Source organism: Erithacus rubecula (genome assembly GCF_903797595.1).
Source record: "Erithacus rubecula genome assembly, chromosome: 11".
In the NCBI taxonomy this organism is placed as follows: Eukaryota; Metazoa; Chordata; class Aves; order Passeriformes; family Muscicapidae; genus Erithacus; species Erithacus rubecula.
Genome location: NC_136663.1, coordinates 8,312,313 through 8,331,530, shown reverse-complemented (window position 1 = coordinate 8,331,530; position 19,218 = coordinate 8,312,313). Strand labels below are relative to the sequence as shown.

At 38.7% G+C, this 19,218-nt stretch overlaps 1 protein-coding gene across 12 annotated transcripts in view; it reads right to left on the bottom strand.

Annotated features, from left to right (window-relative positions):
* The window catches only part of ABCC5 (ATP binding cassette subfamily C member 5), a 66,298-nt gene that overhangs the window by 41,588 nt on the left and 5,492 nt on the right, over positions 1-19,218 (bottom strand). For 5 of the 12 annotated variants that reach the window (XR_013775516.1, XM_079315567.1, XM_079315576.1 and 2 more), the window contains 8 exons: positions 10,696-10,856; positions 10,283-10,438; positions 9,435-9,582; positions 4,534-4,767; positions 4,248-4,421; positions 2,841-2,988; positions 2,201-2,349; positions 1,509-1,616 (listed from right to left, as the gene is read on the bottom strand). Coding sequence is in view for 11 of the 12 variants with exons in the window: in XM_079315567.1 (XP_079171693.1) it covers positions 1,509-1,616; positions 2,201-2,349; positions 2,841-2,988; positions 4,248-4,421; positions 4,534-4,767; positions 9,435-9,582; positions 10,283-10,438; positions 10,696-10,856 (1,278 nt within the window). In the remaining variant the exon portion in view is untranslated. Of the gene's footprint in view, positions 1-1,508; positions 1,617-2,200; positions 2,350-2,840; positions 2,989-4,247; positions 4,422-4,533; positions 4,768-5,232; positions 5,251-5,580; positions 6,801-7,090; positions 7,164-9,434; positions 9,583-10,282; positions 10,439-10,695; positions 10,857-18,638; positions 18,770-19,218 lie in introns of those variants that run through there. The other 7 variants (XM_079315569.1, XM_079315575.1, XM_079315574.1 and 4 more) reach the window with 5 other exon arrangements.

The window sequence follows — 19,218 nt, the reverse complement described above, 5'->3', positions numbered from 1 at the left end:
GCAGCTCTGTATGTACCAGATTAAAAACACATGAGCAGAACACACAGGCTGGAGAGGAAAGGTCACTTGAAACAAAGGGATTGACTTGTCCTGCACACGAACTCATTAGGAACAGAGACAGAATGGCTTTTAACTTGAGCCTTTACCCATCAACTTTTCTGCTGGGAAAATGTCATCTTGCATAAATGAAGCTGATCTATCTCAGGCTGCTTGGCAATATGAAGTAAGCCATTAAGTCAAGTGTATCATGTTTTCCACCACATCCATCAGTATTTACAATCAACAGATTAGGAAGACATTTTTCACACAGTTTAATTACAGGATAAAATGTTTGCCACTTACACAATTTGTTTTGAACCAAGTAGTCTTTCGTGACTAAAAATTCTCAATTCCCAGCCTTATTTATTCTTGCAATTGCTATGTCTGAATCACACACTCATAAGAGAGCTCATACTCATTTACAGAGGCAAAGAGTCAATTTTTACTGTGATGTCAGAGTATCCCCACCTTATGTTACATTTCCTACACAATTTATAGCCAAACTGGGAGATAATTCAATTTCCTTTTTCTTCTCTTCCCACCCAGAAAATTCCCTTTAGTGCACTTAGATTTAAGCAAGGCTCATTTTAGGCTGACTCAGAAGACAAAGCAAAATGGCTCAAAAGCAATGGAATCCCAAAACAACTCTACATATCCTGTTTTTCTCACACTGTTTGCTTTGTGAATGCATTGCACAGAATTCATGTATCTGTCAATGCTTGTGAAAGTTTCTATTTGGAAAGTGCTATTTTCCATTCTGGAAATTTCCACAATGTGCAATACACTGTTATCTTCGAGAGACAAGACAAAGTAAAGGTCTCCCCTCTGAGTTCATAAAGTACACACAGTGTATTCATCCTCCAATTCCCATTATGTGAGATAAGATTGTTCATGATAAGAGTTTTATACTTTCTACCATAGATCTGTTCTGCCAGATCACAACTCCATTTTACTCATATAGGGGAATTACTTAATCTAGACTGGAAATATAAAACCTCAGGGTTCTATGACCACAGATACAACTCCACTGTTTTTTGTCAACCTGCTTACCTAACACCTAATATTTTCCAAAAGTTTTATTAGCAAACCATAAAATTTCATTGTACACATCTTGCAGTCTTTCCATACATGTGTTCTTAAAATGCAGTTAAAAATTATTATACAGTGAGCTACCAAGTCCATCATTCTTATCTCCTCTTGTGGCCAACTTCAAAATCATAAAATCATTGAATCAGACTATTTTGCTTTTCACATTGGCATTATTTTTATTCTTAAACTGCTAATATTCCTTTACTACATTTGCATCTCTTGCAGAGTCAAATAATCTGGAATGCCAAGTGTAAAAAAAAAAAAAAATAACTTCTCTGCCATTAAATCATAGTAGCTTCCAAGTGTTCCCTTTGCATCTACTGAACACATACAACACTCCACACTTAGAGTGAAAACTGTGAGGCCAAATGACTGCTTACCTTAAATCTGTCAACAGAAACAGATGCCTCAGACAGAGACTTCACTGAGAATGGAGTTACTTTGAGGGCAAAAGTCATTGAGTTAAAGACAGTGACCACTGTGAATGCCTATAAACAAGACAAGAAAAATAATCACATTTGGATGCAGTATTCTAACAGCTCCAGCCTTCTAAAAGCTGAAATGGCACAGCAACAAGTCAAAACCATAGAAAAGTCCCAGTCCAAGAACAGCCACTTAAATACTCAACATATTGTCAAACAGCAGAAAAATCTACCCAACTCCTTCTCTTTTAACAGACAGAGTAGGTCTGTTTTGGTATGTCTAACAAATGCAGCAGCCAGCAAACACTGCATTAACCTACAAGGCACAAATTCAAATCCTATTTTTAGACATTTGTGCTGTTTGCATCCAAGCACACTGCAAAATAAAAAAGATCCAGTAATCCCCAATGCCCCATCAGAACAGGAGTATTCATTTACATTCAGTCCAAAGCCTGTTCTGAGGAAGGTCAGGACAAAAAAGCACCAAGAGCCTTTTGTGCAAAAGGTAAGACTACATCTGCTGCTGTCACAGCCATCAGACATTCACTTCTGTGAATGAGGATACAGAATGGCACACAGGCACAGCCACACAAGAAATGGCTCAGCAGAAAAGCTACAGAATCAAAAGCAAAGAATATTTTCAACAGTACCTGAGCTGCTGTAAGGTCATAGCCAAGGATCATATGGACAGAAAAGGTCACCACACTGGCAATGACAACAACAATGGGAGCCACTCCCACAGTGATGCTCTGGAAGTAACCTGCACGCTCCAAGATTTTGCGCTCCTCCTCACGAATTTCTAGAAATACAAATAGGGGCACCAAGTTCATTCAGGGGGTACATACACACAGACAGTCCCATAATCCTAAACACTGAGAAAGAGGCTTAACTCTACACTTTAGTGTTTATCACATTATAAAACTTCTCAAATAAAGCAATTATGGAGGAGGAAAAGTATAATGGTCTGTAATCGCCACATGAATATAGAGATTTAATTTTTTTAACAGAGCAGCCAGCATATTTATTAAATATAATAACAGCAATTTGATATAATATATCTATATAATATATATGTATAATAAAAGAGGAACAAAACTGAAAAATTTAAGATTAGTGCCATGCCACAAACATCATTACACTAGAAGATGAAATTTTAGAAGCAGGTCTGCTTGCCCAGCCCACTGTGCATAACACAGAGGAACCTGAAGGATGACAGTGCCAGGCTGCACCAGGCCACAAAGTTATGGGCATCTGCAGCAAAGGAGACATTTACAGAGTCTGGGAACTCACTTTGAACATTCTGAGAAAATGGTTTGACCCAGGCATACATTTTAATGAATTTAATGTAATTAAGAACTTCATTCATCTTTTGTACACGTTCATCTGTTGTTGCTACACATTTTCTTCTGAAATAAGCTGTGAGGCGCGACACAAACATCTGAAACAAAAGACAACACAATGAAACATTAATGGCAACTCAGAAAAAGCAAGTACATTCAATTCCTAATCATCAGAGAAAATTAATTTTTAATCTGAAAAGAGAATTCAGGGATAGGGCCAGGCAACTGCTCCTCTAACATAAAACTCAGGCTTGGAAACACCATTCATTTCTTCCCACTCATCTGCACCAAGCACCAGAATTGTGACAGCAAATTTCAACTAAAATTTGAGAGAATAAAGGTGTGCACTTTTACCAGTATTGAATAGTACCAGTTTAGTTAAAGTTTCTCAACACAAAGCTAACCTAAAGACATGCAAACTTGACCCCCATTTTAGCCAGCCTTTTAACCAGATTCTGCAGGATTTTGCCCAATCAGATAAATTTCTAGTCTATGGCAGTGCTATGAAGGTAGTAAAACATTTTTAACATTTTTACTAAACTAATCTAAAACCAGAAAGTTGTTTGACATGTTTAAAAGTATCTGCTATTCCTACATTCACCCCATTCCTGGTCTGAAATCCAAACCCAACACACTACTTTAGATTTAGCTCCTTGCCTTTTTTCATACACCTGCAAACTCTTTTGAAGTCCCCCATTAATAAAGTAGGGCTGCTGGAAAGAACTGCAAAACACGTTCAAATTCCACTCCTCATTCCCCTCTAAAATGTAATTCCCACTACATAACAACCTTTACTTTTGGTCAGATAAATTGAACCACAGTGAACCTCACAATATTCAGGCTCCATGGTTGATAAAACATGTATTATGAATACAGTGAAATCTCGAGCAGTCTTACAGGCATTTTATAGGCAAGAAGACTTTGGCTTGAGTTAGTCTTCTCCACAGCTCAGCAGAAGCACCTCAGCAAGAACAAGCTGTGCCAGATGTGGTGGTTTTCAACATCTTGTGTTGAGTCAAGAAATTAAGAACACAGCTTCTGCAACACTAAGCTCCCATACACAAGCTGGAGACCTCATGTCTTTCCAACCTCAACCATGATCACCTGAATATTCTGCAGTTTACTTAGCTATGAATACTAATCTCAGTCAAATCTACCAACTTTCCTATCCTGAATTTCTGATTTTATCACTTTGAGTCTCTGAATTTCTGCTTCATACACTATTTTATAAATGCTTTCAATAACGTGCAATGCCATAAACTGGCTAAATCTAGCCCATTTCAACACCTTTTATTCAGAGCTATACATTTGTCTGACCTAAGAAAAATGAAGCAAGTCTTAACTTTTTCCAACTCACCATTGCCGGATAGAAGAGGATGAAGACAGCAGATCCCAAGAAGCCAGTTGGACCCAGAATAATCACATTATAAACCATTCCCAAGATGGCCACAATAGGGCCCCCAGCCAACAAACTGCCAACTGCTGCAGCTTCAAACATCCTCTGACCATCATTGGAACAAACATTTATGAGCTGAAAAACAGACAGAATAGATTATTTAGATTTAAGGCACAGCTCATTCTCAAAGGAATATATTACACATCCCTTTTCACATTGCCATCTTCAAAACAAGACTGCAGCTTACCTCTCCAAGAGACTTCTCCTTGATGTTCTTCAGCTTAAGAATTTTCTTGAACGCCATTGTGAGGACAGCCCCACGCAGTCTGACCCCCGTGCGATAATTCAACGCCCAGGTGAGCGCCAGGGACCATGATCGCACCACTTCCGTCATAAAGATGCCAAAAACTAAAAACAAGCTGTACTGCAGGTTGGACTCACTCTGCTGGGTATACTCCAAGAGGTGTTTCACAACAAATGCCTACAGGAAGAAATGCAAACTTGCATGAACACCCCTTCATCCCAGAAGACCATACAACAACTTTATGTTAAGTTAGAAATAAGTAGGCTACTTTGCTTTTAAAAGAGCCATTTGAAATTGAAAGCATCTTCTTTCCAGAAGTAAAAGGTGTCAATACAAGAAGTACTGTAACACAAGCCCTGCTGAGAGCCAAGCACTGAGTCAAATTTAGTAAGTAAAGAGAGTTTAATTTGGAACCATATTCCTCGCAGCACGCTTCTAATCCTCCGTGTCTTCTAACTTAACATAAATGTGTCAGTTAGCTGAAAGCAATGCATTATCATATAGAAGAGTTTTAAAATATAGTCACTACTTATACATCTGCACACATTAAGAAACATTCCTTTACGTGACATTAAGACCTTTTTTTTATTTTATCTTTGGTTTGCTTCAAACGTGCTTATTTGATAAAAAGGAACAATGTACCTACAGTTGTAGAGGGGAAGAGTGAGAAGGACATTTGCAAAACATTCCTGGAAATAAACATCAGCAGTTTAATAGTAAAGAAAAAAACAAGCAGAAAGCACAAGGTACGCAATACCACAAATCATTGGGGATGGGGGAAAAAAAAATAAAAAAGAAAAAAAAAATGAACCATTCAGTCCCTCCCCATACCCTCTTCCCCCAAGAACATAAACACTTTACCTCAGGAATCACATTTCAAACATCACCTGCAGAAAGAGGACAACCCCAGAACCACCAATTCCCAAGTCCAGCTCTTTGTGGTCCAATGGCACAATATAACATACAACTCACAACCACCAGCATTAAATATTATTAACTGCGAAACAATAAGCTTTTATTTGAAATGAAGTGTCATCTTAAATGGTAACATCTCAAAAAGACTATACAACAGGTAGACCATTGTATAAACATACAATCTGCACATACAGGATAATTATAAAGAGCTAATATCTAACAGTCTTAGCTTCTAACAAACTAGATTTGAATCTACACACAAAATTATAAAGATACAAAAACAGAATGGTATTTGTTCACGAAGTCCAAAAGAAGTCAAAACTCGAAGGTACCAATAGAGGAGGCTTCTGAGGCTGTACAAATTCTGAAATCTGGTTTCAAAAGTATCTTACAGTAAGGCTTCACAGACAGCAAAAAACTTCCTAGAGAGCTTTTCAACAAATGATGTTTTAAGATACTGGTGCTTTTGATATACTAGTACAGAGTAGAGAATTATTTTTGCCCACAAGAAAAATCAGCAAAAAAATTTGATACCAAAGAAAATACTTGAGAAGCCTTTCACATTACAGTCTGTTGAAGTCCTCTTGGATATATCATGTTTTGCAAGTAGGAGTTCTGTATAGTTTGAAGAGAGCAGAAAAAAAACGCTACTACTCCAGCAAAGGTTTTGATAGCTACAGCCCAGCACCAAATAACAGAAAAACAAAACTAAACAAAAAAAAAAAAAAAAAAAAAGGAGATCAAATTCATCTGGTCAGAGGAAAATAATTCTGCACATCAGAACCAAGGAAACATGCTGTAAGTAATTTTGCTCTTTTTCACAGGTGTGAATTAAAGCCAGATGTCCATCGGGTTCTAGAATGGCCACTGAGAAAATTTACATACCGATCACTGAACAAATGTGAGGAACTCACATTCACAGATCTATTGCACTCCAACTTTCTCCCGATTGGATTTAATTTTACATCAATTGTTTGGATCACAACTGGATACAGTTGGTTTGAAGTTACTGTGGAGATTACTGACTTCTTTTTCCAGTATTCAATCCAACACATGCAACCGAGTCACTGAGCAATTGGGGTGAAAATCCCCCTTTTTCCACACGAGCTGTAACTCAGCATGGTCGCAGACTGCAAGCATTTTCTCACACACCACAGCATTGCTGAAAGTCTCCAAGAGAGGATGTATTAAAGATAGCAGATGTTTCCTGGGGTCTCATTCCTCCCAAAATTTTAGTGCTATTTTGCAGCACTATTTTATAGATTCAGCATCTCCCATGATGAAATAGAGATCAGCTTACATTATACCCCAATTTATTTTTGTTCCGGAAGAAAGAAAAAAGGAAACAGCAGATTAAAGGGATGGGAAAAAAAGTCACAGAAAATTAACATTTACATCTGAACAAGTACTATTCAAATTCATATTAGTTTAATGAAAAAGAATCCAGCATAAAATTACAAAACAAAACTATTACAGTATATAAACTAAGCTAAGGGGGGAAAGAGCTCCTGTGGCTATTACCGCAGTGGTTGGTACAAGCTGCTCGGCTGTCTTAAGCATTCCCATGGAATAAACATTACCTTACCTTTGCTCTTGGCGGTGGCTCTGCCCAGCAGGAATGCCTCATCCTGACGCAGAAAACAGCCATCCTGAAAATGCTGAAGAACAGCTTCTGTCACTGGTCCCACTGCAGTGCCGGCATCCCTGCTGCAGCCAGCGCGCGGCAGCGCCAGGCAGGCTGCAGCCGGAGCCAACTGGGAAACTGGAACACTTACCTCCCAGAGCTTACCACTCCCCCCTCCAATAACTGACCAAACTGTCAAGCTGTGCTCCACTAAAATAGCAAGTTTCCTCATCTTCCAAATGGGAAGAATAGCTCTGAACAGTAGCAAACAGCTACATTGTTCAGACCTGGAGTTAAACTGATTATGTTTAGTAATCAAGAAACTTCTTTGCTCCTCCACCAGAACTTGAAAGTTTTGGTAGCTGATCAAATAGCAGCAAGTATTTGTTGGAGATAAATTGTATTTCACTCATACTAGTACATTCTGATGGTTATTACAAGGCAGTCTGACACATGCAGCTGACTCACCAGATTATAGGTTTAGATTCTGTGCCAGATGCAAAATTTATCAAAATGAAAAAAAGAGGGGGATCCTTGAAGGATCTGATCCCCCCGAAAAATAAAAACCCCAAACCAAAGCAAAAGAGTCCACATAGGAAGCCTTGAACAACTCATTTCCAGTTATAACCATCACAATGCTCATTAGCAAAGCCACAGCCATTTGCTGGCATTTCAAGATCATAGACATTCAATTAAAATTTTTGAAGTTCAATACAGTGTTTAACTCCACTTTCACAATTTTCCTCCAACACACGAGGTCAAGTCAAGTGCTTTTCCTGATTTCCCTTTTCATCTTCAGGTGACTGAAAGGGTGTAACAATACAAGAAAGCACTGATACTTCTGAGGAGACAGCATAGGCATATCCCTGAGGCATGCCATTTTTAAAAACAGGGAGGAGGGATGGTAAAGACTTATTTTCATGCCAAATAGTGGAACAAAAAGTGAATTTGGCCTTATTCAGAAAAATGAATAAGGTTGTCTGTAAATGGGCAACCATCTATAGATAATTTTAAGTTACCCATATTGAGCATCAAGTGCAGCAGTAGCCCCCAGCATAATCAAGCTGGTTTGTTTTTTCTTTTCCCCTCTCACACTCCCATTCAGCAGTTTGGCTGAGACAAACTGAGACCATTGTGCTACAGAAATTAGGGGTAACCCTGCTGCAAGCTCTTTGCTAAAGATAAAAGCAGCTCCTCAAGCCCTGTAGTGAAACAATGACAGAAGCTCTTCTTGGGAAAAGCTAGTGCTGTTAAAACCTTAATCATGATTTATTGTTAATTACCAAAGTATGTTCATATATTTTATAAAAGACAACTATAAAATATTACAAAGAAAACAATACCACAGAAACATTCATTGTTATTTATATTACATGAAACAAAGCAAACTTTAAGACTTGAAAAACAGAACATTGTTTTCATAAGACATTGAAAAGCAGGAAAACATTTTAAAAAGACATTTCACCTAACAGTGCACCCAAGTGTACTTACCCAAGAAATGAACCTCCAGCTTACCAGCACACTGAAACGTGTACTACTAGCAGTAATACTGCTCCTACTCCTCAAGGGAAATGTGTAGAGAATAAATTTAGTCAAAATTTCAACTTTAAATCTGCACAGCATGTGCAACAAACAGGTGACAAAAAATGGTGTGAATGTCAAGTCCCATGTTGTTATCTTCAATACGACCCTTAGCAACAAACAGCAGCCAGTTCCTAGAGGCAGCAATGTTTTCTAACACTTCTACCTGAAACCTGTCTGGCCATTCTCTGTAGGATCAGTCAAGACTATGCCCACAGACTTCTTGAGACCTGCTCACATTAGTTTTTAAGCAGTGCTCTCATAGAATTGTCTTGGTCCACATCTTGAAGACTTATTAATGCCAATAATTTAAGACTAGCATTTAAACAGACTAAATTTTATTCCAAGATAAATTTACAGAATTTCAAAGAGAAAAACAATTAGAAGACCTGTACATAAAGATCTTACAAAAAAAAGCAAGTTATGCAGTTAGGGAAGAACTTTAAACTATACTCAAAACCAAAGAGAAAAACCAAAAAATCCATTTCCTCCAGGACACCTAAACCCCCCCTCCCTTCTCCAAGAACTTGCCTGGGTATTCAGCAACTGATCCATCAGCTGTAGGAATCCTATCTTGGATTATCAAATCACTCTTGAATTTTACCCCAAAGTTTCTAGCTAGTTAAAACATTTAAGTTATTCTGCAATGAAACCTTAAGATTTTACAGTTGGCCATGAGATGGAGCCCTCTGGGGTTGTTAAAAAAAGGATGGATATTACTTACTGGTCCACTGAAACCCGCGAGCTGCGTGATCATCAGAGACACTATGGAAAGGATGAGCCTGGTGCGGCAGAAAATCCACACAACCCTCCGGAGAGAAGCATCATCAGGCCCACTTTCTTTCAGTTCTTCCTGCCACAACCTTTCCAGCCTAATAAAAACAAGATTCATGACATTTATTCTTCATGTCAAACTTTTCACTGTGAGAGAAGTTACAGTTTCATAGATACTTCTTTGTTAAAACGCTAAATGCTTCCTAGCTCAGAACAAGAGCAATAAATACATTGTGGGAGGTAAAGAAAAACATCTATGTAGTGTTACTCCCCTAGGACAGGGAAATGAAAAACAGTGCTATTTCTTTGCCTGGAGTCTCTTTGGCAGTCTGAAGATTCTGACAGCCTTTTGCTGCTGAACTGATTGAGGAGCTGCAGAGGTAAAACCTGAAGAAATTCTCATTAACCACAGAAGGTTAGCCTGATCAGAAGATCTGATCCACATTCAAATCACCTTACTACTGACAGTATTACTTCTCATTTTAGCACAAGACCTTTTTCACTGTAGCCTTAAGAAAAAAATTCTGTTTCAATTTAAAAAAGAGATTAAAGACATGCAAAATCAGAAGAATGGCAAGATACTCCTAAAGATGTAATCCTCTAATTTCACTGAAATCAGCAGGGCTACAGAAACTGCACTCCATGAGAAAGTTGTCTCTGAAAGATGAAAGTGACTTCTGCCATCCTGAGAAAAACAAAATAAAATGTCAGTGCTGCTCTTCTAGGGCAGCACTATACCACAGCCTGCACACTAACACATAACAAATGGGAGTAAGAAAATAAACTAGATGTCTTTACCTTCTGCAATTGACATCTGAAGACTCATGCCTTGATAAAGACCATACATCATCCATAAACAATTCCCCTTTCTTGTATGCTCTGTGGGCCAAAGGAGTGAGCCAGGAGAAGGTCATGGAGGAGAAAAGCCCAGCATTATCAACAGGGTGCTGGTGTCTAAAAGAATTAAAAAAAACCAAAAAAACAAAACACGAACAAATGAAAAAGGAAACAGGAAATGTAAATCTTCAAGAAAAACAAAGCCTCCTCTCATTGAAAGCACTCAGAGTACCAAATGGTCCATGCCAGCCACACTTGCTAAACAAATTCTGATGTTTCCAGTACCAGTCAGCAGACCTATATCTGCAACTCTGCTTTGTGACTGGTCTGAACAGCAAATGCTGTATCGGTTCTGTGGTAGCCTAAAGACGTACTTGGAAGTGGTCCGTATGGGTTTCAGTGCATTCAGACCATGGTGGTATTTGCCCTTGTGATGCTCTTCATCCAGCATTCTCAGCTGGGAATGCACAGAGGTGTCCAGTGGCAGGCCCTCTGCCCGAGCTGCTGCTTCCAAGGCATCCTGGCATTCAATCTGCTTTTACAAGAAAGACAACAGATTCAGACTTCAAAACTACATTTGAAGTCCATGACTCCCATCTCCAGCAATTTTGCACCTCTTTCTTCTGAAAATTATTGTGCAACAATCACAGTCATTTCAATGTCTCAGACCACAGGCTTCATCCTGGCAGCAAAGCCATGGAAGGCACAGGTTCTAGATCTGTGTTAGACTGCTGCATTTGTAAAACAAATTAGTATCAGTATTGCACCTGTGCATTCAAAGGATAAATGGGCAGACCCTACTAAACCTGCCACAGTAAATACGACAGAGAAAAATTACAACATCAAGTACCCATGACATCAGCTCAGGAAATCAATTACTGGCTTATGCAGTAAAAATAAGACATTTTCTTGATGAATTTGCACCCTCTTACTATAATTCAGATATTCTTATTCACAGAAAATAAAAAGTATTTTCAGAATGCTATTAAAGTCCCTTCTTCAATAAGACTTTAGATTAGATTAAAAAGCCAAATATGCACTAAGTAGAATTGTACTTCCTTTTATCATGTTTCCTGTTTTTCCTCTTTTCCCCAACTCTAAATGGAACAAAAATAACAATTTTCTCTGCTCCCCAGCACAGCTTCTCAATGTCTCAGCAACTCTGGCAACAGCCACTTACTCAAAAGGCAAACCTTATCTCAGGGAGGGTTTCCACATCCCCAGGGAAAGCAGACAAACTCTAATCTAAGAGGAGAAACAGCAGTGATACAAGACAGTCAAAATGTTGCAGAGTTCAAACAAATCTTTTGATGAGCAGCCAGATGTGGCAAAGCTACATGAGGAGATGAGCCTGCACTCGGTACTGGCAGAGGGCCCTTGACTGGTTCTGCTAACTTAATGTGCCATTTATTGCAGGACCACATTACCTGCTTGCATTCTAGTTTATTGCTACTGAGCTACTTTGTAGGAAAAAAAAAAAAAAGTTCTGAGGTAAAAATCTTCCAGAAGGTCTTGCAAAGATACTATGATTCTACCTTTATTAGTTGGCCTATCAGAGCCAAGTCAGTTTATTTCCTTGAAAAGAAACAACTGTAATGCATTGTAGACTCTTACAAGCACTAAATACAAGCACTTGGTTACTGACTTCCCAGTCATGTAATTGTTTTGGAATTATCATCATTCATCATCGGCTTTGCTATACTATATTAACACATGATAGTATAGCACACTAAGACACTGTTTCCACCCATGTGAAGGATAGGAACAGGAAACTGATAATGTCTTAAATCTGTCCCTTATTTACTTAACCAAGTACTTAAATAGTGCCTGAGCATGTTGTCAAAAATACATGGTTGTATCTCAAAAACATATTTGCTAAGCTATCACCTAAAGCTATGGTAACAAAAGATAGCCAAGTAACACAAAAACAAAAGAACGTTAAAACCTTATGACACATAGAGTGACTCAAAAACACACAGTACTTGCAATCTGAATTAAAAGACTTTTCACTTAATTTAAATCACTGACTCACTAAGACAACTCTGCCTTACTAAATCTAAGCAAATAAGCACTAATAAGGGACATGCCATAAACATCTCAAAGCAGTCAGTAGTGGGGAAGAGTTGTGCACCACTTCTTTTCTGGACACAGCATTGGAATTCTTAACTGGTTTGTTGTGTTATCCTCACAAGAGGCCCCAGGCAGATCTGCCCAAATACCTTGTTGCTGATAACACACTTGTTTCTAAGTCATGCCATAAGCCAGTTGTATAAACATTGCTTTTCAGAGCACATAGAAAAGTGCCTATAAGTAAAAAAAAACACTATGTTGATGTTCACAAAAATAGATTTTTACCACTTAGAAACAAGAATAGCCTTTTAATAAGTAAGCACAATTGTAAGGGGTTTAGGCAGTCCAAAGATAATATTCGTAACAATCACTGTTAAAAATAATTAAACTCTCCAGATCTGCTCAAGAGAACTCTCCCAGCAAATGTGGAAAAGCTGCATTGATAAAGACAAGGACAGTGCTTTTGAAAAGCCATTATAATATCTTGCCATAGAGACAACTACAAGCACAAACCACTCGTGGAAAGCATTGCTCATCTCCATCTTGGTGAGATTGTCAAAGTTCCACATGCAAGACTATCAAGAAACAAATGCCTCATATCACTGTAGAATTAAGGTTTAAAAACAACTCTACAGTTCTGCATAGTTCTTTGTAGATTAGCAAAATCTTCAAAGCCATGTTTATCAGGAAGAAGTGAGGCTTTTAAGTTGTTCTACAATACACTTCAGGAACAAAAGACTGAAGCAAAAAAACCCTAAACAATCCCAACACTGTTAATTTAGGTTTCTGATTAGGTTTTCTGATTGTGCACACATGCAGGCAGTTTTCTTGGAAACCAATGCCTTGGGTCATTACTAATGTGCTGCAAGAGGCTCCAGCTCTGCTATTGAAATAAATTTCTAACAAACATAAAATGAATTAAAATACAATTTTTCTAATTCATCAATAATTAATATGCCATAATAAGAAATTAAATGAGTGATACAACATCTTATTGCTAACTCCAAAGAAATGCTCACAGAAACAAGTCTAAATCAGATATTGCTAACTGAAAGAGGAAGATTCATTCAGAATTTATTGAGAAACAGCAGATGAGTACTCAGCACCAGCAAAAGGTAAAAAAAAATTAAGTATTGTTACAAAAGACACAAAGGATAAAGCAGAAAACATTACCATACCACTTAGAAAACCCTAGGGTTTGCATCCTTTTTGAACACCAGACTATGCCCCTTGTCACTTCATTTCAAAAGGGTATTATACTTAAACTTACTTTTCCTGAGTAATAATAAAAATGGGGCTTGGAATACTATAAACTTCAGAATTTTCATCTGGATAGAAAAAGGAAAAATGTACAGGTATTTGAGTGGTCCATAAAGCCTGAAGAAAAAGAACTATAGAGTGACCACCAACTGTTCTTACAACAAAAGAACATGGCACACTTAAATTTAGAATTCTCTATCATAGGATACTGCAAGGTTCAAATGCATAAATGGGCTAAACACGGGAGAATTAAACTCACATAGGATAAACATATCATGGCATACTAAATACATGACAGAGGGCAAGAACAATCATTGATCCACCACCTTATTGATAGCTGATGGATGCCAAATAAATTTTCTGCAGCCAAAGACATCTCCTAAGAGAGCATAATAGGTCTGCACTCCACATGAAGTTCTGACACACCTGAGTACAGGCTGATACAGTTCAATAGATGAGTATAAGAATTAACAGATTAAGAAAACAGTTAAACTTTTAATCTTGGGCCCATTCCCCAAGAGTGGGGCGAGCACCAAGGAAGCATCACTGCACACATGATCTTCCTTCATGGGTCACAGAGGGGCACAGAAAGAAGCACAGCAAGTGCTGCTACCACAGAGCACAGAGTATATCTGCCCCCTATGACTTTCTACACCTTAGGAAAACAACAAAAACGTACCAGCACCTGTTAGCATGAATTCCTTGTCCAAATATTGGTCATAGCAATGGTAAGCACATAAATCAGAAAGATTACATGGCTGGCTCAAGACATGACAGACAGCCTGAGTGAGGTGAGGAAAATGAGTGGTTTAGGGGCAAGGGGAAACTATTTGCTCATTAAGCTAGAGACAGACATACCAAATCCACAATCCAAGACCATGAAAATGCAGGAAATTTAGGAGCCAAGCTACAAAGCTGTCATATACACATGATATCAAATTCCTTAGGAATCAACAATGGCTTCCTAATGAGGAACCTTACCCAGAAAGGCAAGCAAACTCAAATATGTGAACTTGCACACTTTTGAAAACGTGCTAAGCAGGCAACATGAGCATCTGAGGATGGGGAACAGGTAAAGAAAAAGGAAGGATGTGTCATGTAGGTGGGAAGGAAAAAGCCACTCAGGCAGATTCCAGAGTCCTTTCACAGAGTCCTATAACAATTTCATATTTAAGAGAAGTTAGCAAATCATTGGTTTGACAAGTGTAACATCATACAACTGCAAAACCAGGCTTTTTTACTAACCCTTGCAGCTGACATAGAATACAAAAGCTACTGTGGTTGACTTATTATTACATAAAATTGTTTGATTTCAGTTGTAAAGGTCTCTGAGCTGGCAATACTGCAGAACAGAACTCCCACCTCTTGCATTTAGCAGCCAGAGCTCAGCAGGCTTCCTCATGCCCTTAAATCTCCTGCAAGGAGAGGCAAATAGGAAACCTAGAGACCAGAACAGCAGAACTCAGAACTAGGTGGGCATGTGATGAGAAAGAACTATCATCACCAGTTCTGCTCAGTGCTTAAAGCATTCTCCATATTACAGCTCCAGGAAGAAGAGCAATTTAAAATTATTTAATATCTCATTAAAAGATTGGTGTTGCAAAACAAGATTAGTTATTAGCTTATATGGGCTGGGAAAGGGAAGAAAATAATCAACTGTTCCATCTAGCTTTAGTACAACTAAAATAAAACAAGAGCCTAGGAAAAGGTTCTCTGAAGTTGTAATTACATTCTTCTTCCCAGAAATTCCTCTGGGTATACTCACCATAGTGATAATACTCACTAGAAACAAGTAAGGAGTATATACACTGCTTTTGCAAGAAGCACAGGCAACCTCTAAAGCACTGCTGTCCAGATTGCAAGTCATCTGAAAATTAAATAGGCTTGCAGGTCCAAACATTGTCAAGCCTGCAGTTGCTTGGTGAAGCAGCAAGTGCACTATGAGCTTTATAGTCTAAGACAATTCTCTTCCCCTTTCACTGGATTTGATGCAGTACATAATCTATAAAAATATTAACAAGGTGATTTGCAGCATTAGGCTCCCAGCCTTCTCTGTAGCTAGGATACTTTATAATACCCTGCCTGATTAAAACATGAGCCTATTTAAGACTACTTTGGTGTATCATCCACCCATACCAGCTGTCTCCCTGTAGCAAGGAGCTGGCACTGGGCTAAATCAGAGACAGTGGGTGTGAGGAAGGAGACATTGATCCTTTAGGCACCTGCACACATTGATTGCACAGTACAGACAGCACAGCTGAATTCACACAGCACCGAGGTGAGACCATCAGATAGTGTCAGAGGCCTAAAAATTGTGGCTACAATTTCCAGAACTGCTGAAAAGAACCAGGTCAAGAAGTCAGAGACTCCATTTTCTTCAGCCTCCTGAAAAGGGGGGGTATAAATGAAACCTCATGTCTCTGCTGCCTTCCCAGCTTCTGCTACCAGAACAGCTCTTGATAGCACTGAACACATAGCCAAATGCAGGAATAAGTACAGCTGTGCCACAGTTCTCTTAAAAGATACAAATTAACTGTTCAGAAAAATGCCCTGATTTACCACAACAGGTCAGAGAAAGAAAAGCTTGAAGTCCAGCTATTCACTTTATAAGAATTACACATGACTTGATTACACAAGACCTGCTGTTACTTTTCTGGGCCAAAATTAGCAGAAGTTGTATTAATATTGGAGTCACAGTTGCAAAGCTAGCTTGAGTTTATGCATCCTTAGATTAAAGCAGAAGTTTCCCAATAGTGCTTGGTACTGCTATCAAAGCCCTGTAGCCAAACAAGTTTAAGGTATGTACATGTGGTAAGCCTGAGTATTCTAGTCATATATATTGAGCACTTTTACTTGAGGCACAGAAGTCCTTGGTGAGGACAGGTACACCAGCTTCTTACAGGAATATTGCTTATTTTACCTTGCCCTTGAATACTGGCCAGCATCAGCTTTGAGGTGAGATGTTCTCAACTCTTCCCTAGCAAATCCACTTACTCCCACAATCCAAGAAATACAGTTTGGCATGAAATATTCATTTTAGGATTTTGCAATTGCAGTTGCTATGAATGCACCTGAGAAGCAGCTGTATATGTGCTTAGGCTTGTGGTATCCATGAATCCCTGTCCTTGTTTTGCATTAAAACCAGCATTCATGATCTTATAAGCAAAGGTTCTAGGATTCATTCAAAACTAAGGCTGTACACTGATCATCCAGCACTGGAGCTACATAGCTCAAGCACAGTGACACCAGACTCCTGTGGAATTGGAAACAGCCAGGTTTAGAATTGGCACCCCCCACATCTGACTACAAAGATGGGAAACCAACTCCTCACTAAGCAGATCAAGCTAGCACAGCACAGGCTGAGAATTTGGCTCCTGCCTTGCTAGCTCTGCTCTCCTGAGCTGCCCTGACACCCTGCCATGTGCTGGGGCTGTTCTTCAGTAACATTTTATTCAGGCCATTCCTAAGCCACGTCACAACAGAAGCTACACAGGTGAATTTTATACAACACTTGCAGTACCCATGGAGGCTTTGAACTTAAATTCCTATTGAGTGGAATGACCAATGAGTGACAGCAGAAGCCTTTACACCACAGTATTTATCAAGCCTAATACAACAATCTTGTATTGAATTCACCTTCCTGTACCAACATACACTTCCAAAAGCAAACACTAAACTAGGAAACTCAAACTAAACATCTCAGGGCTGTAAATATGTCGACTTTGAAATTTGTTAACCTTCATCCTCAAAAACAATTGAAACACATATTTTGTTTGTGGAACAGTTTGTTTGCCATCTGTGATTCACAGCACAACTGACTATTCCTTATCACTAGGATACAAATTTTCTAAAACTAATAACCATCTCAGTGTCCCAAGACATCAGAACCCCCCACATACATGCGAGTTTTAATTTGCTTCAAGCTGAGTTCACCAAGAGTTTGGGATAAACACAGTAAATATTTCTAGCAACTCTTACAGTTGTACACTGAGTTTCTGAAACAGCCATAGAGCAGAATGTCTGCAGCACTGATACAGAATACTACAATGGAAAAGATACTGCAATATTTCCTTCACTAATAGCTAATCTACTCCTTACACACTCCTGGTCATGAGCAGGCTGATTTAGAAAACTGCTCTGAAAAAAGGAACAGCAACCCACAAAAGACAATACAACTCTGACAATGTGGTTAGAGATGAGGTTTGATAATGTGTCTAAGACTTAAACAGAAGGTGGCTGTGCAGTAAGGAAGGCAGTCAAGTTCCAATGGAAGTAGTGAATTATCCAGAATATCACTTACTATAGAAAATATCTCTGCCCAGTCACAGATTTGGCCTTTTTGTTCTCCCTGTTAAGTGGAAGGCTTCTCTGATACCATAAACCCCCCACCAAGTGTCACAAACTTTTGACACAATGTGGATATGCTCCTTTCTCAGGGGATGATAGTACATCTAGGCATGGAGTAGAAGGTAGAGATACCCCTTCTTCAGTGTGGTTAGAGGGTCATCCTAAAGCATATACCAACAAAAAATTCTAGGATCTTCTATCATGTGATCCTTGACAGAATCACTCAATTCTGTGATCACTGTCAGTAACTGCTTTACTAGCAGAAGTTCAACGGTAAAACAACTTACAAAACATGATTGTAACCAATATATTCAGTTCTTTGGGGATATCACAGAATTAATGCATCTGTAGAAAGTACCACAAATGTTTGCTTCTGCACCTAGTCTGTGTTCAAAGTTTTCAAAGATAATAGAACTGCTGCAAAAAACCCTCAGATTTTAAAATTTTGCTTCCATTTGACTTGAAAAAGTAAAAGGTGTTTACTTGGTTATGAAAATATGCATTCATCTCAAAAAATGAAGACACATGCAGCAGCTTCAGCTACAAATAACAGTTTATACTTAGAGCTGTCTAGGACTGCTCTAAGCATGGAGTGCAAAGGCAGAAGTACCCAGGCTACACTCACACCCCTATTTTTAACCTGTTGTTCAGTTGACTCAGACACTCAGGTGCTTCAGAGAGGTTGAGGAAGAATTGATCTATTTAAATACTCAGTGATAAATCACTTCAAAGCTATCAGTGCTTGAAGGATTTACATCAATTGCAGCAAGTTCTGATCACATTCCCTGCTGTCTTGGGCAAAAGATGTCAGAAACAAATCTGAAAAACAAGAGATGAAGGTAAGGACAGGAATATTAGCAGAGCTTCTGATAGCTAAAGTTAGCAACACATTTCCTGCATGTTTGAAGTGATCTCTACGGTTCCTCTGGCTGGTGACTTGAAATGCAGCAATTTGCACTCAAGATTTACCACAGACACAGTCATTATCCTCCAGCAGCAAGAATTAATCCTGAACAGTACATTCCAGCCAGAACCAACTACAGCTTGGAGTACAATTTGTAAATGTGCTGCAGCATTGTTAACGTAGGAACTCTAATTACAAGAATTGAGTTCTCATAAGCTCTGTATATTGTAGAAGCAGCTTGTTCTCATATTCTCCTCTATTGCAAATGTAATGGGGGTAAGAAAATAAAATTCATTGCCTGCTATTCCATCAAATA